Source organism: Kogia breviceps, chromosome 1, assembly GCF_026419965.1.
Source record: "Kogia breviceps isolate mKogBre1 chromosome 1, mKogBre1 haplotype 1, whole genome shotgun sequence".
In the NCBI taxonomy this organism is placed as follows: Eukaryota; Metazoa; Chordata; class Mammalia; order Artiodactyla; family Physeteridae; genus Kogia; species Kogia breviceps.
In genome coordinates this window covers 127670224-127694546 of record NC_081310.1, presented here as the reverse complement: position 1 = coordinate 127694546, position 24323 = coordinate 127670224, and the positions used below count along the sequence as shown (strand labels likewise).

Here is a 24323-nt window from a genome sequence, read left to right as displayed (position 1 = left end):
GAAAAGATCAGAGTTAATTGTGCTTTTTAGGAAGATCCCTCAGCTGGTGGTATGGAGGAAGGCCTGGGGCAGGGAAAACAGGCAGGAAGGAATCCAGACAGACTCAATGTTAAAACAACAGAATGGCAATGGTGGCTTCATCAACACGGTATTAGTAGAGTGGCAGGGGCAGAGCTAGCTTATCATGGTTCAAGGTATTAAGAAAATAGGATAAGAAATGGAAGGAGACAGAGCAGTAGTTAGAAAAGGGAGGTAAGATCAAGGGTTATATTTTTTAATGACCGAAAATAGAGCACAGGAGAGATAAGGATGAGGCTCCTGGGGAGGTGGGAAATGATTCTCACAGAAAAGCTAGCAGGTTACAGGGAGGGCCTTTGTAGGCTGGCTAAACCGGTGAAGGGAGGGAAATTAGGGTAATTCATTCCAGATAACTTCTATCTTCTTGGTTAGAAGGAAGCAAGGAAGGAGAGGTCAGCTGGGAGGGGGGGAAAAGGGCAAAGTTCAAAAGCCTGAAGGAAAGTGGGAACAGTTTGATTAGGTCCAATCTTGTCTTTGCCAGTCCCCTGCCCCTGAATCGTAGTTCCCATGATGGATCCCTGCTTCCTGCTTCCAGATGTCTCTGACCTTGGCCACCTGCTTATTCCACCTTCGTCCCCTACCAGATTTCCACAAGCCTATGCTCCTCTGGACTGCTCCCTTTCTGCTCCTCTGCAGTCCCCGTTGGTCCTCCCTTGCTGCTTCTCCCTCCCCGTGTAGATTGGGCCTGCTAGTGACAGATGTGCTTTCCTGCAGCACCTACTATGACGAGCCAGCTCTGTCTCTCTCGGGCATCTGAGCTACCTACCGCCCACAGAACCCTGGGCCAATCCCAGCAGTCCCCTAAGTGATCTCTCCCTCTCCAGCCCACCTTGCAACTCCCACCTTCTTCTCAACCCACCAATACCCCCAAGACCCTACAGGGGTTCTCCACTGCCAGATGAGGCAACTTAGCTATGGGCTTATGACTAGCCACAGACCTATGTAACTTAGCCTGCAGGGCTTTTAACAAAAGTTGAACTGTCCAGTTAGCCACAGGTGCCACCCCTCCCTAGTGCCTTATTCCTACCCTAGGCCCAATCCACACACCAAGGTGTTCTACTCAGTCTCTGTAGACACTTGACAATAAAGTCCACACAATCTCAGGATTCAAGGCCTTCCAATCTCTGGTCCAGTCACTTCTCAAACAATGCAAAGCCCTTATTCCAGAACCTGCCTGCCTTGTTCCCCCACTCCTCCCTGTCCCGGCCCTGGCATGGTCTCACTAGATGTATGTATGCCTGTCTCCTACCCTATCTTTCCCCCTATCGGTAAGGCCTTACCCTCTCCTCTCCACTTGTCACACTGAGATCCACTCATATCTCCTCTCTTCAAGGAGGCCTCCAAAGACCATCCAAACCCACAGCACTATTTGCCTGGACCCTTCACTTGGCTCTTGTATATATTTCTTTGTTTCTTTTTATCTATATTTATTTTTTCTGTATTTCTTTTTATCTTTTTTTGGTAAGCTTCTTCATTCTTCAGATAAGCCTAAAAATAGAGTTCCCTATAAGTCATTCGCCCAAAAAGCCACACAGAACAGATCCTCCGTTGTGTAATCTATCTCATACATAACCCAACCGTTGACTCAAACCATGGCTATCTCCTGACAATCATAAAACATCAGAGCAGCACAGATTCGTAGCCTTCAGGACAGAGGCCATGTCTTATAGTTAGTATACTGCCTAAAACCAAGTAGGTACTCAATAAATGTTTATGATGAGAAAATATAAAAAGCAGAAATCTCTTCTTGTTAAGAAAATGTAAAGGATAAAATAGGCCCACTGTAAACTCTCTGACTTGATGGAAATAAACAACTTATTATTTATCACTGCCACTCAGGCACCCAAGCACAGGTGTATTTCACCAAAGCAAGAAGAGAGACCCACAAGAAGAAGCAGAAACTAAGAAATCCGGAGCTCTGGCCCCAACATTAGCAATGATTTACAAGATGAACTTGGATAAATCTCTCAACAGATATTGATTTTCTAGGTAATGGGATCTTTCCTTCTCACACTCTGAAGAGCTATGATACCAGTCTGGTGAGGAGGGAGAAAGAGCAGGTACCTGCACTACAGCAGGGGGAAGGGCTGCCCACCTGGTATACCCCCGCCAATACTGCCTGGTTTGCCCACCCTTTATCCCAGCTTCCATGTTGTCCCCTAGGTCTGTGACAAGCTATGATTTCAGCAAACACCCTTTACTCCTAATTCCTCCCCAAAATGTTTGCTTTAGCTACACAATGAATGCAGTGGAAATTTTAAAAGTACAAACAATGTTAACACAGATTTGGTAAAAATTCTACCATGGATGAACATATACCATGCTATTCCAGGTGTTAAGTTAGTCAAGTGATGTGACAGGTAACAGCCACATTCTCCTTTGGCAGAAGTCAAGGCCCTGAGATTGGGCATGACTGAGTTCTGGAACTCTAACCCTTCCAGGAGGCTGGGTGCAGGAGAGTAGGATGTAGCTGGGTAATGAAACTTCTCTGTTAAGTGAAATAAGTCAGATAGAGAAAGACAAATGCCGTACACACCACATATATGTGGAATCTTTAAAAAAAACACAAAAGGCTGAGTTCACACAAATGAAACAGAATGGTAGGTACCAGAGGCAGGGGGAGGAGGAATGGGAGATGTAGGTCAAAGGTACAAATTTTCAGTTAGAAGAAGTGTAAGTTCTGAGGATCTAACGTATAGCATGATAACTGTAGTTAATAATACAGTACTGTATACTTGAAAGTTTCTGAGAGTGTCTCTTAAGCATTCTCACCACAAAAAAGGAACAGAGTTAACTATGTGACAGATGAAATGTGTTAATTATCTTGATCTTGGTAATCATTCCGCAATGTATATGTCTATCAAATCATCATGTTGTATACTTTAAAAATATACAATTATATTTGACAATTATTCCTCAATAAAGTTGGGGGAAAAAAACATAGAGGTAGAACTTGAGAAGTGTTCCTGTACCTTGTACTCAGGAAATATTCGATAATTGTTACGGCTGAAGAGGAAGGTTTCAGGTTTCTAAAAAGATGAAAAACCAGAAATAAACAGTTCTGAAGGAGGGAGCGTGATAGGGAAATAAAAGAAGCTGAATGGATTTAGATTAACAGAACTGAAGGGGTATATGGAGGAAACAGAAGCAGGAAGAAGGCAGAGCAGTGATTACACTGGAAACGACAACAAAGATTTGGTAAAATGACTTTTGAACTGACTGCAAAGGAAGGCATCTGAAACAGTAAAGCAGGAAAAAAATTAAAAATAAAAGAACCAAAAGCCAGACTCGAGATAACAAAGGGCTACATACAGCAGAGGCAGAAGGGGAGGAACAGACCCCTAAAAATGTGGGGTTAAGAAAAGGTATCAAGAAGTGCAGACAATTTGAAAAGGTGGGATGGAGAGGCAATACGGTGATGGATGTTTTTAAAATTTGAAGCTATCTTCCCTCTAACATCAGACATTGAGGCTTTCTCAATCACCACGTTCCCCCTCAGAATGGAGGGTCTGTCACACTGTATTGTTGGGGGCAGCACCTGGGGAGCGATTACATTTTTGCCCTCATTCATTTACAGCTTGCCTGGAAGCAAAGGTCCCTCTCCCGAAGGCCCCTGCTGCAATGACATGAAGCCCAGAGGAAAAGTGTCTGCCACAAAGGTGCTCCTTTGATTAGCTGTTTTCAAGACAAAAGTACAAACACCCCTGGACAAAACGTACTGAGTGGTGGTGCCTGGGTGGCTTGACTCTGAAAAGACTTAGTCATTCTGATATGACTGCACAGCAACAAGCAAACTCTTGAGTGCCAAAAATCTGATCGTTTCACTCAGCGTTTCTTAAAGCAAAGCTTTAACTTTTTTTTTTTTTTTTTAACAGATATTTGATTACAAAGGCATGCAAGGCAGCAAACATTGAAAGCAGGCTTCTGTGATGTAGAAGCCACTACAAGGTCACAGAAGCTAAAAACAAACATTTCAGAATTCCTGGGGGCCGTAGTTAGTTTCTCTTCGCTCCTGATTTCTGTGCGTGTGCATGTGTGCGTGCATGTGTGTGTGTGTGTGTGCACGTGTGTGTGTTTTCCCAATTCTTTTCAGACGAAGGGCAAATTTCCCAATCCTAGTAAAGATGGTAATAGTACTTGGTTAACTAGGAATCCTGGTAGGATTCATTAGCAAGATGGGGACAGTTTCTCATGAGGAATGTTTTATAGATCCACACACAAGATGTTGGCGCTATATTACAGGATTCTTATTAAACTAACACTTGATGGTCAGGGTCTCACTTGCCACGTTTTATTCATAAATGTTGCAAAAGCAAGATGAATTATTAATGCAAAGATCATTTGGCAGAGATAGGAATCATTAACAGAATTTCACCAGCACTGGGGGCGGAGGTGTGGTGGTGGTGGTGGTAGAAGATGGTTTATAGGAACTAGCAATGCAAGCACAGAGCTTTTCAGATCTGTGGTGTCCGTGTTTTCAGATTTGCCTGGGTGTCCAGGAACTGAACTGGTGCCATTTGTCTGCTGTCGGATAGCCTTTGCAAAGCACATCCAGTTAGCTTCCTTCTGGCTACTTGTCCACAATACAAAACCTGCTGTTATGCGCAGGTTTGCATAGGTCCCTAGTCCCCCTCTCCACAGTACCTGTGACATTACTGGGGAAACAAGAGCACTCTGCTTTAATACAGGGCAAGGCTCTTCAGATTACCTAACTCTTCTTAGTACTTACTCTGTAAATTGTTTAGTACTTTCTACGTGTCAAGCACTACACTAGGTATTTTATGTGCATTGTCTCATTGTATCCGTAAAAACTTGCCATGCCAGGGGTACTGATATTATCCCCATTTTACAGATGGGGAAACTAAGTCACAGGGAGGTCAGGTGAATTGCTCAGGGTCATGCAACTTGGAAGCTGCAAAGCCAGGATTTAAATCTGGTTCCCTCCCTATTCCAAAGCCCCTACTCTTGCCATCTACTTTAATGAACATAAAATTTGAAGAATGTGGAGCTGTCATTCCTGAGAGATGTTGTCATAACTGCCACCAAGCTGCAGAATCTTTAAAACAAATCAAGAGCAAGGTAAACATCGAGAGATCAAGTACCTTCACTGAAATAAACTTAACTAGAAATTAAGGGAGATACAAGTTATAAACATCATTACGTGGGTAGATGTTGTTCTAGCCCTATCACTTTCAAGAGGTTGCTAATTTACCTTGAAAAATTGGTTCCTGGAGCCAATCTGCTTGGATTTGAATCTCAGCTCTGCTACTAATCTTGGGCAAGACACTGAACCTCTCTGGGCCTCAGTTTCCTGGTAATAATAACAGAACCTCCCTCATAGGGTTGTCATGAAGATTAAATGCAATAAAACATGTCTCAGAAACCATATATTGCACACAGTGAATATTATCTATTTTTTTTTTCCAGTATGGGTCTATGGGGAAGATGCTTAAGTCCATCTGAGTTTCCTCATTTATTAAACAGATCTGTTATGAGGGTTAAATGAAATAAAATCCTAAAAGTGTGTAAGATGCAGACCTCCTCATAGTAAGCAATCAAAAAATGTTGGTTTGTTTTCCTCTTCCCAACAGAGACCTCAGTTTCCCACCCTATGAAATGGGATACCCACTCACTCCCCTCATGCCACTGTTTACCTCACAGGCATGTCACAGCCAGAGCCTGACAAAGGTCAGGCTGCACATGAGGAAACCTGCGTTCTACTTCTATTTCCAGCTTTTGAAAAGCCACTCCTCTTAACCTTGATTTCCTCACTTATTCCTTCTGTTATAACCTCAACAAGTATGTTAGACAGCGTGCTACATGTTAGATATGCAAAGGTAGATTAATAAGGTACAGACCTCAGCTTCAAAGAGTGTACACCCTAGTTCAAGATAAAGGCATGTAAACAAATAAAGTACACTGATTGAGGTATGGACAAGATAGAGAGTGGCCCAAAGGAGGTAGGATCAGATTTATCTAGGCAAGATTCAGAGAAGATAAACCCTTGAGTTGAATCTTACAAGATGAATGCGAGTTTCCCAGGAAGAACAAGAGGAAAGGTATTCCAGCTGAAAGCAAAGGCCTGGCAATGCAAGGTGAAAAACTGTAAATAATTACTTATAGCTGAGTAGAGGGTGCATTTAGGGGAGTAGCAAGAAAATAGGATAATGCTATCTTCCCCACTTACCGTACAGAATTTCCATGAGACCAAATGAGAATAATGTATTAAAACACTGAAAAAGACATAGTGTCACAGAAATGTCATGTATGATTATTAGTAGTACTCTAGCAAGGCTTATATGGCACTAAATTTTCACCCATTTCCTAGCATGAGAACTCCTGGTACCGTTTCTTCTCTTACCACCGCTTTGTCTCCCTCCCCTCTCCCCTGAGACAAGGCAAGGTGGATTCAGCATTGATCTGAGTGGAAAAGTAGAAGGGAGAAATAAAAAATTCCAGCTCTTTGTTTCAATGACCACAAACCTTTTCAAAGTCCCTTAACTGTAATGTTGCTCATATTTTTGAAAAGCTCTATCCTTATTGGCCAAAAAAGTAAACCTGGACCCTAAGACCATGGCTTTTCAAATGTTCTTCACTACAACCCAGAGTAAAAAAAAAATATATATATATATACACACACACACACACACACACACACACACACACACACACACACACCATAATCCAGTCTCACACACACACACCATCATCCAGTCTCACACACACACAAACATTATGAAATACACTTATACCTACTATATGCAATGCACTCTGATATTTTCTCTTCTTTTCTACTTTATGTCATTTTTTAAAAGTGTCAGTTACAATCTCCTAATTGAGTTCACTACTTGCTAGTAGGTCACAACCTGCAATTTGAAAAACACCATCCTAAGAGACAGGAAGGTTTATGAAAGATTTCAAAAGTATGGTTCACAAATCCTTTGAATCTTTCTTTTCTTTTGCATTTCAAGATACTGCAGAATAAAAGAAAGCCCAGCCCATTTCCTGGAAAATAAAACATCCATGTGTGCACAGTTCACATAGTATGTTGTTTGACAATAAATAAGAGGTTTCCACACAGGGTATCTTGTGTGTTTGGGGTTGCTGTGGCTGATTAGGCTGGCTGACAAGTAAGAGTTCAAAATACAGGAGTCTCTCTTAGGCAGGGCCTTGGTGCCCTGTGGAAAGTAGGATCATACGTCTCCACTGTCTTTTCGATGAGAACATTCAACAAGCCACTGGTGGTGCAGTGTTTGGGAGTCTGCCTGCCAATGCAGGGGACATGGGTTCGAGCCCTGGTCCAGGAAGATCTCACATGCCTCAGAGCAGCTGGGCCTGTGAGCCACAGCTGCTGAGCCTGATCTCTGGAGCTCGTTAGCCACAGCTGCTAAGCCCGTGTGCTGTAACTGCTGAGGCCCGCACTCCTGGAGCCCGTGCTCCGCAACGAGAGAGGCCACCGCAATGGGAGGCCTGCTCACTGCAGTGAAGAGTGGCCCCAGCTTGCCGCAACCTGAGAAAGCCCGTGCACAGCAACGAAGACCCAACACAGCCAATAAAAAAATAAGCAACTTCTTTCATGTAAAGGGCCCATCACACATTATAAACCACAAGTGAGCAGCATTCTGCCTCAGGGCTGCTGAAATGGGAACACAATGCCTAGATGCCTTTCCAGTCACACACAGATTTAAAATCCACACTGCCATCATCACTACCACCACCTCCCTCAACCAGGAAAGTCTGCTCCCCATCCGGCTCTGTATGCTTTTTGTGTTCAACCAAAATTGTAAAGCCAGAGAGAAACACAAAGGTCATCTGGTCTACCTCCTTCCAAAGAGGATGGCCAACTAAACTTTTCTGGCTCATAGCTGAGTTATTTCCCCTTGTACCTCAACATGCATCTGAGTTCCATGGGGCCTTCCTTGTGTTACTGCACAAGCTTTACATGTCTCTGCCATCACACTTCTGATTATACTGTTTCTCCTACATAGAATTCTTTCCCTCCTGCCAATACAAATCCTACCCATCCTTCCAGATCACACCCCGAGCTCCCTAAGAAGCCTTCCCCAAACTCTACAGCCCCTAATTATCCATTCTTCCTTCTCTGAAATGAGATTAAGCTCACTGAATACATGCAGCCCTTTGCCTCTTAGATGCTATTTAACAGACAGTTGATATATATTTATTGATTAACTTTCTAAGACTTAAAAGAAGTTATTACGTATATAAGAAACTTTAATCTTAAATTAACCTTTCCTACAAAATATATATCAAGGAGTAAATAGAAAGGTTTAGCATTTTGTCACAAAGATATTTAAATCAGGTAATCATTACTGAAATAAGTATTAAGCTATTAATTTCCATATACTCAGCACCAATGACTACAGTGATGGTAGGTCCTGCCAGTCCTGTTGATTTTTCTAGTGCATATAATATCATATGAGAGACACCTGTATTAGGCAACCAAATTCTTACATGTACCAGATAGAGCAACTAAGGGGCTTCCTTCCTAAGGAACACCATGAAAGATGCTCTCATGGAAGGGGACTCTGTGCTTTGATACACAGTCAATCCACAAACTCTGTGTTAGCTTTGGCTACTTACTGTCATGGTAGGATTACTGAATTTCATAACTTGGAAAGAATTTAAAGTTAACCTATTCAACCTCAGATGAGGAAATTTAACCAAGAAAAGGTGAGCTAATGTGCTTCAGATCATGCCTGTAGAAAATCACAGAGGTGGGGCTAAAACCCAAATCTGTTATCTGAAGAAGTCAGGAGGTGGAAGCCTAAAAACCTCATACCACCTAGCTCTTTGGTTTCATTTCCCCTGTCCCCAAACTTCTTGTCTTCCACCAGATCCCTCTGTCTCACCACTGAGGAACTTCCCCAGGTCCTCCACACCAAACTGTCTTCCTGATGTTAACTAATTCCCCAATGTTGTTCCATCTTGATGCCCTGACTCTTCTTAACCTACTCGGCAATTTCACTGTTTCTTCTGGTTTTGCCCTGATCCAACACCACACCTGCCCAAACCACACAGCTCTTTTATTTTAAGCCCTTCCATACATTCCAGACAAAGTCACATATGACACTGAAGCTGGTGACCATGATGACCATCTCACATAAAGTCCTACCTAGGATGACAGAAGGCTTTTTTCCATCTCATGCTGTATATAATATAGAACATGCTGGAAAAAAAGTTTTCTCTTTAATTAGGCAGGTAGTTTCTCAAGATACATAGCCAAGCAAATGATTATGCTTGCAAGTTAAGCAGGGAAAGCAGCAGAGTTGCTGACACTACCAATAAATACCAAAAACATCAATAGCTCCAGCTCAAGAGTGGAAAAATGGATTAATTTTCTTACTGTTGTCTATGTTCTTGTCAAGACACTAAAAGGAGAATGAGGTGGTCAAAGCAGAAGACAAGACAAAGAGGAGGCCAGTAAAATGTCCAAATAAAGCAAAACTAGCTACAGAGTGTGGTAATAAACATGTGGACTCCAAAAGCCAACTGGTCAGTCTTGGTTCCACCATTAATAACAAGTGATCTTGGGCGTACTGCTTAAACTCTCCACTCAGTTCCTTCATCTGGTAGGGGGATGACAGTAGCACCTATCTCACAGGGTTGCCATGGGAATTAAATAAGTTAATATCTGTAAAACACTTAGGACAATGCTTGACACATATTAAACCCTACATAAATATTTGTTAACTAAAATAAATCCTCAGTTTGAAATTATTTTAACAATCACACTGTGTTTCTGCTGACCTCCAAATTTTATCAGCAGTTTCAGGACCTACAGACATCACGATGGCTCCCATACCACACCATATATACCCTGCATCCTCCATTATGAATTGTTTCCCAAGAGTTCATTTTATAGTTCCTTCACATTGGGAATTCAAAGGAATATACTCCTGGCTCTCTCTCAATAATGGTCCCCATGGCTGCAGCCACCACACATGGTGAGAAAATGACCTCTCTAACATAGAACACAAGGCCTGTGAAGCCACAAAAGTTCTTGTTTGCCCACATATCACAAATTCTACCTGTAACCGGGGACTGGAATTGGGGCACATTTGGCTACCTGCCATAGAGAAAACAAAATGAAGGGAAAATTCTTTGCCCCAAAAGTGTCTTCTTGGTCCAGGGCTCACAGTGGAGAGCAAAACTCCTCAGAGCTGTTTAAACTCTGTCTTAAAGACTCTCCTCCCTCCGTTTCTTCATTTCCTTCTCGTCAGGCTCTTGGCTATGCTAGTTTTGATCTACTCAAGGTCACCAAACAACTACCACTCTGCTAAGACTGCATCTGACTCCATCTCTCAGAAGTATTAACATTGCTGATACACCCTTTCCTTCTCACAGTTTCCAGGGCACCATATTCTCCTGGGTTTTCACCCTCCCTACGGTGGAGCACCCCAGGGCTTGTTCCTCAGTCCTCTTCTCTCTTCCATCCACACTCAAATTGAGTGTGGATGGAAGAGAGAAGATTTGAGCCCACCCTTGGTGGGCTCATCCAATCTTGTGGTTTAAAATACCATTTTTTTTCCCCAAACGACTCTCAAATATAGATCTCCAGCCCAGACCTAAATCCTCAACTCTTGATTCAATAGGATCAATTCAATAGGATAAATTCAATTCACTGTCTAATAAAATCCTAAACTTAGCTAGTCCAAAGCCAGACTCCCTTCCCCCCAAATCTCCTTTTCTGTCTTCCGCATCTCCACAAATGACGTGCTCCACCCCCTGCTCCTCCTCCCGCCTTTCTTCATACCTTACTGCTCAGCAAATCCTATTGACTCTACCATCTAAAAAAATTCAGAATGCAACCTTGTTGCATCACCTCTAGCCTGCCCTCTGGTCCTAGGCATTACCATCTCTCTTGAAGACTGAAATACCCTCTTAAGCAGTTCTCTGTTTTAACCCTTGCCCCACTACAGTACTTCCTCAAAAAAGCATCCAGAGAGATGCCATTAAAATTCAAGTCATGGGAAGCAGCTGCATAGCATAGGGAGATCAGCTAGGTGCTTTGTGACCACCTAGAGGGGTGGGATATGGAGGGAGGGAGGGAGGGAGATGCAAGAGGGTAGACATATGGGGATATATGTATATGTATAGCTGATTTACTTTGTTATACAGCAGGAACTAACACACTATTGTAAAGCAATTATACTCCAATAAAGATGTTAAAAAAAAAATTCAAGTCAGATCACGTCACTCCCTCGTTCAAAACCTTCCAATGGCTTCTCCTCCTCTCCCGCAGAAAAGCAAAGGCTTTGTGATAACTGTGCAGCCTGACTGAATCTGAGTCACTCCACCTATACCACCTCAACTCTTTGACCTCATCACCTCTCACCCTCCCTCCACTCCACTCTAGCCACACTGGCCCCCTTGCTGTTCAGCCTCCTATGCTCACTGCATCTCCTGCCTGGAACACCCTTCCCCCCACACCCACATGGTTCACTCCCTCACCACTTTCCCATCTTGGCTAAAACGTCACCTTCTAGGTGAAGTTGTCCCTCATAACACATTTTTAAATTGCAAACTATACCTGCTTAGCGCACTCCTTATCTCTCTTCCCTGCTTTATGTTTCCCCATTAGACCACTCAACATCTTATTTTACAAATTTTATAATAAAATGTACTATAAAATTATTTTGTTTGTCCCCATTAGAATATTTATATTGTCTTCCCCTATTAGAGTATAAGCTCCAGACAGGTGAGGGTTTAGGTCTGTTCATGTTCACTGCTGCATTCCAACTACCTAGTAAGTGCCTTGTATACTGCAGGTGCTCAACAAATATTTGCTGAATGAAGGGGGATAATGGCTGACTTGGTTCCTCTTACCTAGGACAGTCATCACCGTCTTCATTAGCTTCATGAGTGTCCTCCGGTGGCCGATGGACCCACTTGTGTGTGGAGATAAGACGTTGGTTTTCCTCTTTACGTACATGTAGATCCGCAGGTACACCACGACCATAATGAAGAGGGCCATGAGGTTGGACACAGTCCAGAAAATGAGGTAACTCCTGCTATAAATGGGGGCCAGGGAAGAGCAGGCAGAGATGTCACAGAGGCAATTCCAGCCCAGTGTGGGGACGGCCCCCATAAAGATGGCAATGGCCCAGACGAACAAGATGAGCAGAGTCACTCTCTTTTTGGTCAGGTTGCTGTGGACTCGCATCCTCATGATTGACATGTGCCTCTCCACGGCAATAACCAACAAATTGGTCAGGGAGGCTGTTAAGCTAGTGTCCAGAAGCCCCTGGCGGAGAAACCAGTGGTTGACAGTCAGAGTTTTTGAAACTGGGCCAGTGTTAAACATCAGGTATACATAGGCAATTCCAGCAAAGAAATCTGCAGCAGCTAGGTTAGCCAACAGGTAGTAGAAGGGGAAATGAAACTTTCTGTTTTTGATTACTGCTGCGATGACCAGAGAATTAGAAAAAAAGATAAACAGGCAGAAAAATGTCCCAACACACAAAACAATTATAAGCTTCATTCCTGTCCACTCATTGGCAGTGTCAGTGTTGCTCCTATTATAAAAAAAGTCCATCTGCTTATCATAGTAACATTCATTCATTGTGGAGAAGAACTGAACATCCTAGAAAGAAATTTAAAGAAGAAAAAAATATCACTCTTTGGAAAAATCAATCACTAAACCACCAATTGCCATTGCTAAGCCCCTTGTTCTAGTCAACTCCTGTTAATCCTTCAACTCTCAGTGTAAATGTCCTTTGCTCCAGGACCCTGGCCCCCGACCACCTATCACAGCATTTATCTCATATCAGTCATCGTCATCTGTTTCCCAGGTTAGGTGCAAGCGCAGTGAGGGAGGGTCTGTGTCTATATTGTTCCCCATGATAACCCCAGGACCCATCTGCCCTGGCTGCCTCAAGACAGGTATTTGCTGAATGGTTGGCTGGCTGGTTGGCTGAATGAATGAATGGTCATGGAAGCAGGAATAGGTCAAATATTCTGAGCCTTGCAATAATCCCCCCTGCATTTGTAACAATTATAGCACAGCACGTTAAGGCTTCTCCTGGTGGTTTCCAGCTCATTTCTTATTTATAGGTTCTGTTTATTAATCAAGGGCAGGTTGGTAATGCCAGGCACATTCTTGCCCAGATAACAGGTGTTGAGTTACTCTTCACATGACCAAATGGCTTCCCCAAGAGATTAATTTTCTACCACTTCTGATTCCAATCCTGATCCTCCTTTTGCCATCGTTTAGTTTCAAACTACAATGACAACACTTGTTAAGCATGTGGTGCAGAGCTGGTGACTTTGGCCTCAATCCTCCTTCCTTACCTTTATGTTCACTTCTTTCTTATTCTCCTAATCCAAATTGTACCAATGTGAGTTTGCATATTGGATTTTCCACCTCAATCACTTCAAGTCAGTTTCCTTCCCTGGGCTCTCTTCAACACTGATGGTACTAGAAGACCAGGCCTCCCTGGGTAAGACTAGGATCTGGAGTCCAAGGGTGTGAGAACACTCCTGCCAAGGAGGGGCAAGTCCTCCAGACACATGTCTGAAAGTAGACCCCCAAATGGGGTATCAAACAGACAGGCAAGACACTAATCTCAGGACATGCAGCCCAAAAGTGAGGGATTCTGGCCAAAGAGGGGCTGGGCAAGGACTCAAACAATGTCCATCCATCTATGCTTATTAGGAAGACCAGGTGTTCTGCCTCACAGTAGTCTGGCTATAGGCATGAAGTGTCCAATCAATGGAGACTGGGGTTGAAGGCCAGAAAATCTAGCTTCTGGGGAGAATGACCACGGGCTCTCTCTCAAGAAACAAGGCTAAAACTTTTTGCTGGAAAGCTGGAGATCCAGAAGGCCCAGGCACTGAGCAGTCCACTGGTGGGAATGAAGTGGCTCTAACAGTAAAAGCTTACTAGAAATCCTCAGCTCTTAAGGCTCTTATCAATTCTACAGTCCAATAGCACATCCAGAATCAGGATAAGTGGATCAAATATCAGCTTAAAGTAGTACAAAATAGAAATGTATCATAGACAGTCTTCTTTTTATATATATATATATATATATTTTTTTTTTTTTTTTTTTAGTATGCGGGCCTCTCACTGCTGTGGCCTCTCCCATTGCGGAGCACAGGCTCCGGATGCACAGGCTCCGTGGCCATGGCTCACGGGCCCAGCCGCTCCGCGGCACGGGGGATCTTCCCGGACTGGGGCACGAACCCGTGTCCCCTACATCGGCAGGCGGACTCCCAACCACTGCGCCACCAGGGAAGCCCCTTTTTATATATTTATATTTTAATGGTATAATGATATTTTTAATGAATTAGATATATGCATCCCTATTGTAAATAATGAAAGGTAAATTATCATTTTATATGCTTAAAATAAACAAAATGGGAGTGGTCTCCAGAGACAAATGGTTCTAGTGCCTTTCAATTACAAGGAAGGGGGATTCAATTTTAATAAGGACAAAACACAGATACCGCAGGGCAATATATCTACACTACATCATGATAATTTTCACAAATTAAAACTATAGATCTACATGATAATTTTAATAGCTTCATAATATTCCAGTATGACTATACCACACTTAACTAATCCCTAACTGTTGCATATTTAGTTTGTTTCCAATATTTCACTTTTACAAGCAAGGCTACATTCTTATGCATTAATCTTTACACACTTGGCCAATTATTTCCTTATGATTAATCCATGGATTTCAAGTTGATGAAGTAAAGAATATAAATTTATTTAAAGGTTTCTGATACATGTTGTTGAACTGCCCTTGAGACAGATCATATTTCTAATCCCACCAGCACATATGAGAGTTGAATAGCAGATACTAATCTAGTGAAATTCAATTTTAATATCCAAGAGGAAAATGTAGCTTTCAACAGTATTGAAAGTACATAGAAATTCAAGACAAAAAAATCCAAAAACCACATAAGAAATTTTAATAATTATGTGTCTTCTTATGTGTGCAATTTTTTTTTATAAATAAATTTACTTATTTATTTTTGGCTGCGGTGGGTCTTTGTTGCTGCGCGCGGGCTTTCTCTGGTTGCAGCGAGCAGGGGCTACTCTTCGTTGCGGTATGCAGTCTTCTCACTGCAGTGGCTTCTATTGATGCGGAGCATGGGCTCTAGGTTTGCAGGTTTCAGTAGTTGCAGCACGTAGGCTCAGTCGTTGTGGCTCATCGGCTCTAGAGCACAGGCCCAGTAGCTGTGGCACACGGGCTTAGTTGCTCCACGGCATGTAGGATCTTCCCGGACCAGGGCTCGAACCCATGTCCCGTGCATTGGTAGCTGGATTCTTAACCACTGCACCACCAGGGAAGTCCCTATGTGTGCAATTATTATGTGTCCTATCACGAATGAAAAATCCTTTTTATTTTGCTATATGCTTTAGATAGCTAAGAGAAGCACATTTCTAATTTTAAAATTATATTATTCTTGATTAACTCATCAGTTTAATCAAGATTAAATTGTCAGAAAGATGTAGGAATTAACATACTACCAAAAAACTTTAAATTTTCCTAATTTCCTTTTTTTAAAAAACATCTTTATTGGAGTATAATTGCTTTACAATGATGTGTTAGTTTCTGCTTTATAACAAAGGGAATCAGCTATACATACACATATATCTCCATATCTCTTCCCTCTTGTGTCCCCCTCCCTCCCACCCTCCCTATCCCACCCCTCTAGGTGGTCACAAAGCACCCAGCTGATCTCCCTGTGCTATGCGGCTGCTTCCCACTAGCTATCTATGTTACATTTGGTAGTGTATATATGCCCATGCCACTCTCTCACTTTGTCCCAGCTTACCCTTCTGCCTCCCCGTGTCCTCAAGTCCATTCTCTAGTAGGTCTGCATCTGTATTCCCATCCTGCCCCTAGGTTCTTCATGACCTTTTTTTTTTCTTAGATTCCATATATATATGTGTTAGCATACGGTATTTGTTTTTCTCTTTCTGATTACTTCACTCTGTATGACAGACTCTAGGTCCATCCAACTCACTACAGATAACTCAATTCGTTCATTTTCATGGCTGAGTAATATTCCATTGTATATATGTGCCACATTTCTTTATCCATTCATCTGTTGATGGACACTTAGTTTGCTTCCATGTCCTGGCTATTGTAAATAGAGCTGTAATGAACATTTTGGTACATGACTCTTTTTGAATTACGGTTTTCTTAGGGTATATGCCCAGTAGTGGGATTGCTGGGTCATATGGTAGTTCTATTTTTAGTTTTTTAAGGGACATCCATACTGTTCTCCATAGTGGCTGTATCAATTTACATTCCCACCAACAGTGCAAGAGGGTTCCCTTTTCTCCACACCCTCTCCAGCATTTATTGTTTGTAGATATTTTGATGATGGCCATTCTGACTGGTGTGAGGTGATATCTCATTGTAGTTTTGATTTGCATTTCTCTAATGATTAATTATGTTGAGCATTCTTTCATGTGTTTGTTGGCAATCTGTATATCTTCTTTGGAGGAATGTCGATTTAAGTCTTCTGCCCATTTTTGGATTGGGTTGTTTGTTTTTTTGCTATTGAGCTGCATGAGCTACTTGTAAATTTTGGAGATTAATCCTTTGTCAGTTGCTTCATTTGCAAATATTTTCTCCCATCCTGAGGGTTATCTTTTCGTCTTGTTTATGGATCTTAATTTCCTTTTAAAGGGGTCTTAACATTTATTTTGGTTCATAAATTTGGTTGAATTTGTAATTAGATGATGCCCTAAAACCTCAATGATTCTTACTTCAAAAATTTTCAAGTTCAACTTTCCCCCATCAAAACCAAAATGGCATGTTCTTCGACATATTTTAGCAAAATTTGTCCTGAGAATGAGAAGCAGTTTTGTCTTACACAGTTGAAAACCACAGGAAAACCATGATTAACCAGAACTCCCACCACACAGTTCCCTACCTCCGAGCCTCGAATTCTACTTTTGGGAGAAATAGACAATGAGAATATTAAAAGTTCATATAGGGAATTGATGAAAAAGATTCCACAGGATGGAATATTATACAGCCATTGAAAACCATGTTTACTATGAAATTGTAGTAATATGAGGAAAAGCATATGCCATTATTTTAATTATAAATATATATGTATGTATACATATACAGATATTTATGTATACATACATATATAACATACATATGAACACACACAAATGTGCTTGTGTTTGTATGTCTTAACTATTTTTAAAAGATATAGAAAGAAAATAAGGAAAAAAACTCAAAGTGTAAATAGTTAATTAAGAATGGTAGAATTGCAGGTCATTTAAAAAAATTCTTTCCAGTTTTTTCTATGTTCCACATTTTCTGTAATAAATAAATAAATAGACTTTTAAATGATAGTCTACAAATACTGTTTTAGGAGCACACATTCTACTTAATCTACCTTTCTTTGACAACTACGACCATGAAAAATCAAAATTAATGCTCAAAGGAAAAGCCTCAAGGATTCACTTATGTTCGTTATTACTACTCTTACCAGCACAGTGCACTTTAGTATTTTCCAGTGTTAATAAAAATAAAATGGTTTTCTACTTAAAACTTCATGTAACCACGAAACCTTATATGCTGACAACTGACCAAATCAAGACGTCACTTTCCCCAACTCTCTTATAAAACATTTCCTAACACAATTGCCCCAGAGCTCCAAATATGAATAACTAGACGTTTCTGAGTTAGTACTTTTGATTTTTTCTCTCTGCCATATGCTATCAAGCTTGTTGACAGTTCCCAGTACATATTAACTACATATCACCATATTCTCTTAGCTGGAAATTACCAAAAACTTTAGTGAGCTTGTAACAAATTATCAACATAGTTTCTCGACCTCTCTCAAACCTTAAAGTATGAGTCTATTATCTAAGCCTAAACATCCCCTCCACAGAGATACCCCTCTCTGACCAATCAAAAGTAACCCCCAGGTCTCGCTATCAGAGAGCCTTGTTTTCTCTACCAGTTGGGACGTATTGTTTTTGTGTGTGTTTGCCTTTATTATTCACCCCCCACTGCTAGACCATTTCGATCCAGGAGAGCAGGGACCTTGCCTTTTATGCCCATGTCTATAGCATCAGCATGTGTGGAAGGAAAAAAATGAATCTGCACCCAACACTATCTCTTCCCCCAACACTATCTCTTCCCCCACTAAAATGAAGAGGTTCAGTTAAATGCCTTTGATGACTTACACATCACCCACTAAATATGCCAATTAGAGAACTTCACTAATTAACTATGTGTTCTTGGGTTAGTTACCTAACATCTTGACTTCATTATTACTATTTTTAATTGCTAATATTTGAGTGATTACTTTGTGCCTGGTGTTGGCCTAAGCATTTTATGTAGGTCATCTCATTTAATCCTCCCCACAGTGATGTAGATACTACTAGCATAGTAGTAGTAGTACCATTTTGCAGGTGAGGAAACTGAAACAACCTCGCCTAAGGTTGCACAACTAATAAGTGGAAGATCCTGGCCTCTCTTCAGGCAGCTATGCTCCCAGGCTTGTGTGCTTCTCTACAACACTACATTTTCTCTCCATAGACATGAAACACCAGACAGAACAAGAACTATAGTCATACTTAACAACAACCATGGGATTACCAAAATAGACTGATCCCATCAAATCACGTTCAAAGACTGTCTTGCACTATTAAAAAAGTTGGGCATTCTAAATACACTTCGGGCTTTTTATTTTGTTTTAAAAGCCCTGAGAAGTACAGAAAGGGCATTTTTTTCTGAAAATATGTTTTCAAATTTTACAGTAAGCGGGGCACACAATACAATTTCAAGACTAACATTGCTAAACTTTAATTCTGCCAAATCCCAAGCTGGTTTTTTTTTTCTTTTTCTTTTTTTTTTATACTTAAGGTTTAGAGGGTTTGAATAGTTCTGACCCAGAAACAAAAGATGTTAAACTTTGGAGGTATTACCACAACTTCAAACTTCAGTAATTTAAGACTTCATAAAATGATGGTTTAGAAAGTCTATATGTGGAATCTAAATGAAAACTTCAGGAGCAAAGCTTTCATTTAGACTCTCCCAAACTTGATTCTCTGAAAAACTGTCCAGCCAGCCCATAATGTGGAAACAATTATGAAAATTAAGACATGTGAAAACCACTCAAACAGCTTATTTCGAGATACATCTTACGAGACAAGTTACTGCTGGCCTTTTAGCTGACTTTCAATAACACTTTCTTTTTCCCCTTAGGACGAAACAGGGTGTATGGAAACAAGATCATTTGGTGCTGTGCACATTTTCTTTTCCTGTGGTCTACAAATGTAGAACTATCCTCCCCTCTCTGGAAACTCCAGACAGATGGGAGTTGGAGATTAGGTTAGTTGGTATGCTAATGAACGGAAAAGAGACCACTCCTTCTAAGCAATCATGTTTGCTCACTGAATTCTTTTAACAATTCATGTTAATGGCAAAATTAGGATAGCATGGGAGATTTAAATCCACATATGATCCTTGAGGTTCATTCTAGCCATTAGTTTCAAGGCCCTTAAACTGCTGCTCCTGACAGAAGCCTCTTCCCCCAGATACCTTCAGGGCTCACTTTGCCACCTCATTCCAGCCCAAATGTCACCTCACGAGAGATTCTCTTCCCTGCCCCTTTGTAAAAAAAGCACCTCTCCCAAACCCCTGCCCTCACGGCACTATTGCCCTTTCCTCTGCTTTATTTTTCTTTACAGCATTTCTCACTACCTGACACCATCTGCTTGGGGTTATGGTCTGTCCCCCTGTGTGATTAGGAAGTCAGGGACTTTGTGCTGTTTTAGCACATCCACAGCACGTGGAACAATGCCCAGCACACAGTAGGCACTCAGTAAATACTAGTTAAATGTAGAATTAAATTAAGTATCCTTGGGCACACGTGCTCCCTACCCAAACTGGGCATTATTACTTTCTTCTACCGCTGCATACTCTCTAATTTGGGTCTCAGAACTCTTTCATTTTCTTCTGTAGACTTGGCTCCAAGCCCTGCTGGCTGAGAGGTGTGAGGAGTGGTGTCTGCCACCCTTGAACAGAGGCTTTACCAGAGCAGACAAGACGGAGTGGGACAGGGTGGTCTGAAGGGCAGTCCCACCTTAGAGAACCCCCCACCCACTGTCTGTATGGGCATCAGAAATTATGACTTCTCTTTGAACATAACTTCCCAAGAAAGGGAGACCCAATGGCCAAGGTAGAACAATTTGAGCAACAAAATAAATAAAGTAGGATTGGACTATATAACCCAATGTATTTTTTAAAAATCTATTAGTCCATATTGTTGGAAGTAAATGACTGAAAAAAAATAAATAAAAAGAAAAGACATATCTCCCATGCTGAAGAATTCCAAATAAATTATGCAGATATTCCACTCTAAAGGAGGGGAACATATCTCCTACTTCGTAAGTATGGACTGTGCATGGTGACTTCCTCCCAAAGAGGAGAGTATGAAAGGGGGAGGCTCATTTTCAGTGGAGAAATTTGACAAACATGACTTCGGCCAGGTGATCAAGGTCAACATCAACAATAAGTCATGTTGCTAGTCTGTAACCTTGATAAAATATGTTAAGAATGGCACTTTACTCTGTAATCTTCCTTCCCAAAACCCATAAATCCAGCCTAATCTGAGAAAAACCTCAGACAAATCCCAGTTGGGAGACATTCTCAAAAACCATCAAGGTCATGAAAAACAAAGAAAATCTGAGAAACTGTAACAGCTAAGAGGAACCTAAGGAGACATAACATCTGAATATAATGTGTATCTCAGATCCTGGAACAGAAAAGGAACATTATGTAGAAAGTAAGAAAATCTGAATAAAGTGGGACTTTAGTTAATAATGATGAATCCATAGCAGTTCATTAACTGAAACAAATGTACCATATTACTGTAAGATGTTAATAATAGGAGGGGAAACCGTGTGTAGGAGTGGGAGTATAACATGGGAACTCTCTATTCTATCTGCTCAATTTTTCCGTAAATATAAAATTGTCTTATAAATAAATAAATATTAAAAATAGATTTTAAAAAGAGAGAGGGGAGAGGATGTTTTCAATTCTACGATACCACAGTAATTTCAAAATAAATAAAGCCTGCAGGTTTCATAAACAGTTATTTTACTCTTTGCTGCGGTAAAATAACACAAAGAAGTAGCCACCTATTGGAGATTCAACTTAAACAGATATTATCTATGACAGAGTATTGAGATCCTCGATATTCTTGGGTAAAGCTAATGCGTTTACTTTAGGGGTACGGGCTTCCCTGGTGGCGCAGTGGTTGAGAGTCCACCTGCCGATGCAGGGGGCATGGGTTCGTGCCCCTGTCCGGGAAGATCCCACATGCCGCGGAGCGGCTGGGCCCGTGAGCCATGGCCGCTGAGCCTGCGCGTCCGGAGCCTGTGCTCCACAACGGGAGAGGCCACGACAGTGAGAGGCCCGTGTACCGCAAAAAAAAAAAACCAACTACTTTAGGGGTACCTGTTAAGTGTAGGGCTTTTACAAATCTGCTACCCTATCTTAATACACTAGACCATTTCTCTTAAAAAAGCTGAACTCAACTTTGTTAACGTTTCATTACTCTGTTTCTTAAGAACGAATGGTAAACTCACGCACATAAAATTGTTCTGATTGTGAACCCCTGCTCTCCACAGAGCAACAAGGTCCCACGGCACACCGAGTGCTTCTACTGGTAGTAAAGTTCCCAGGACAGCAGCCACAGAGGAGAAGCAGGCACACACCCAGTGTGCTTGGGAAATGAGAAATTTCCATGCCTCAAGTCATCTTCAGCTCAGTGACACACAGGAGCAACTGCAGCCAGAGCTCAGCAGGATAAACAGGTTATTGTGCCCGTGCACGTTTCTGAGTCCTGTAGGTAGGAAGGACCGCCTGTTGCATGTCAGCTGTTTCAACCACTGCTTTCCCTCTCTCCATCGAGTGGGTGGATTTACAAGAGGCCACAGTATATACAAACAGCTACTACCCTAGGACTTGTTTAATAAACAACTATAATCACATATATTGTTCCTCAGATGTCACTGATGACTGAAGACCTCTTAAACCTCTTGGTTAAACAGGAAGGCAAACTTGAAAACATACAGAACTAAACCAAATAAACGAGGTGAGACAGGGATTTTATATGATCAGCAAACTCCCTGACTCAGCTTATCCAAATGTAATGTAAATCTTTAATTGTGTTTACTTTACCAATTGTATATGATTTTAATCTCCTCTAATTCATTAGGATGGAAAGATGACAGACACATTTTGTCCTTTGACCCTCTTAAAAGTAAAGACACTGGGCTTCCCTGGTGGCGCAGTGGTTGAGAATCCGCCTGCCGATGCAGGAGACACGGGTTCGTGCCCTGGTCCGGGAAGATCCCACATGCCGCGGAGCAACTAAGCCCGTGAGCCATGGCCGCTGAGCCTGTGCGTCCGGAGCCTGTGCTCCGCAACGGGAGAGGCCACAACAGTGAGAGGCCCGCATACCGCAAAAAAAAAAAAAAAAAAAAAAAAAAAAAAAAAAGTAAAGACACTAATCAAAATGCTTTAAATGAATAATATTTATATATAATATAACCCCATATGTTCTATTATATACCAAATAATCCTTAGATCATCATGTAATCACATGTTTGAAGGAGGAGAGAATGCCAAAATTTAAAGTGTGGACATTCATCTCTGAAAGAGATATTCTTCTTGTACAAAGAACTTCATCATTCCTTCTGTGAAAATATATTTTGAGAAATTTCAAAGTTCCTACTTACAGCCAATGAGTTCCCATAAGAAGAAAATTAGATTTCTTTACATTATAAGATTCACAACAGAGAAAATTTTGGTCCAAACTGGTTGTCCTAACTTAACCATGAACTGCATTCATTCCCTGGCTCACTCTCCATTTCGTGACTCAGTCTCCTGCCACCAGTCCTGAGAAGGATATTCAACAGCCTCCTGTTCTAAATAATCCCCCGCTGTTCCCAGCAACAGATGAATAGTGATCTGCAGTGACCCCTCCTTGCTTCTGGAAAGCACACCAGCTCAGGTTAGCGCCTGACTGAATTCTGAAACTCTACACAGAAAGGATAGTCATATCTTCAAAGCATGTGGCTGTAGTGGGAAATGGTTGTTTTAATGAAGGCTTCAGAGGCTCTAAAGGAGGGTACTGCTGTTTCATCACAAAAGCAAGGAACTCATAGCCATCCCCATCCTGCCCCCTCTCCCACCCTATGCATGTCTCGTAGTAAAACAGCACATCTGTATGAAGGTAACCAGGTCACAGAAGTGCATATAAAAGGCATTTGAATGCTGTTCCTGGTCTCATCGTTTGGTCCCTCCAGCTCCCTCTCCAACCTCCTCCACTTGCTCTTTTCCCTGCAGGACTGAATCAACCGGCTTCCTTGCCCTCCAGCTCTGGCTGAGAGGTACGAGAGGTGGGGAGGAGTGGGTTGGGCAAGGCTGAGACATTGATTTCCCCTGCTCCCTTCCTGCCACGTTGCTATGGGTTGGCTGGCAGGCAGCCTCTCCTTCTCCCTCCCCTTGGCTTCCAAGTTGAGGGGTATTAACAGCTCCTTGCTGTCTCTAGCTCTGGGTCACTGCACCATCTCTTCGTTTCCATGAATTCTGCCCTCCCCCAGTTACCAAGTTACCATCCCCCGCTCCAAATACCAAATTAACTATATCATGTTTCCTGTGGAAGTCTGAGCAATACAGATATCTTCAAGTACATTGTAATACAACAGTGTTATTTGTAAGGTGTTAATATGTTATAGATTTTTCTTAAATCTTTTAGTAAGATTGAGTACACATAATATTTCCTGGCTATAAGTGTAACAACACTCAGAGAAGGAAAGAGGAATAAACCATATTCCCAAAGACATGGGCCAGTATCACAATTCTTTGGATGCCCCCTACATCCCCTTAGAGTACCAGAACCCTAGTAAATTTCGCTACACACAGTAAGTGATTCAGTCAATGAGTGATTTGCCCATAGTTAGAGGCATTATATACAATAAAGATGATTGCACTGGATTCCAACAGATCCCTGCACGTTGAAGTCTACCTCACAGATGTCCTCCAGTGTAATCAAGGATCAGTTCCAACTCTGTGTTCTTGGTCTTGTATACCATGGAAATAAATGACATGGGTTGAAGTGTTTACTGGGACCCAAGGTTAGCCAGGTTTGAATCTAGACACTGCAGAGAAAGAAGCAGTAGAGTTTTCCTTAAGGTGCTGTGAGGAGAGCAGGGC

At 41.7% G+C, this 24323-nt stretch overlaps 1 protein-coding gene across 1 annotated transcript in view; it reads right to left on the bottom strand.

Annotated features, from left to right (window-relative positions):
• The window catches only part of LPAR3 (lysophosphatidic acid receptor 3), a 73894-nt gene that overhangs the window by 36444 nt on the left and 13127 nt on the right, over nt 1-24323 (bottom strand). Inside the window, exon 2 of the mRNA XM_059061675.2 lies at nt 11926-12682. Within this exon, the coding sequence (XP_058917658.1) occupies nt 11926-12661 (736 nt within the window). The 5' untranslated portion in view covers nt 12662-12682. The remainder of the gene's footprint in view (nt 1-11925; nt 12683-24323) is intronic.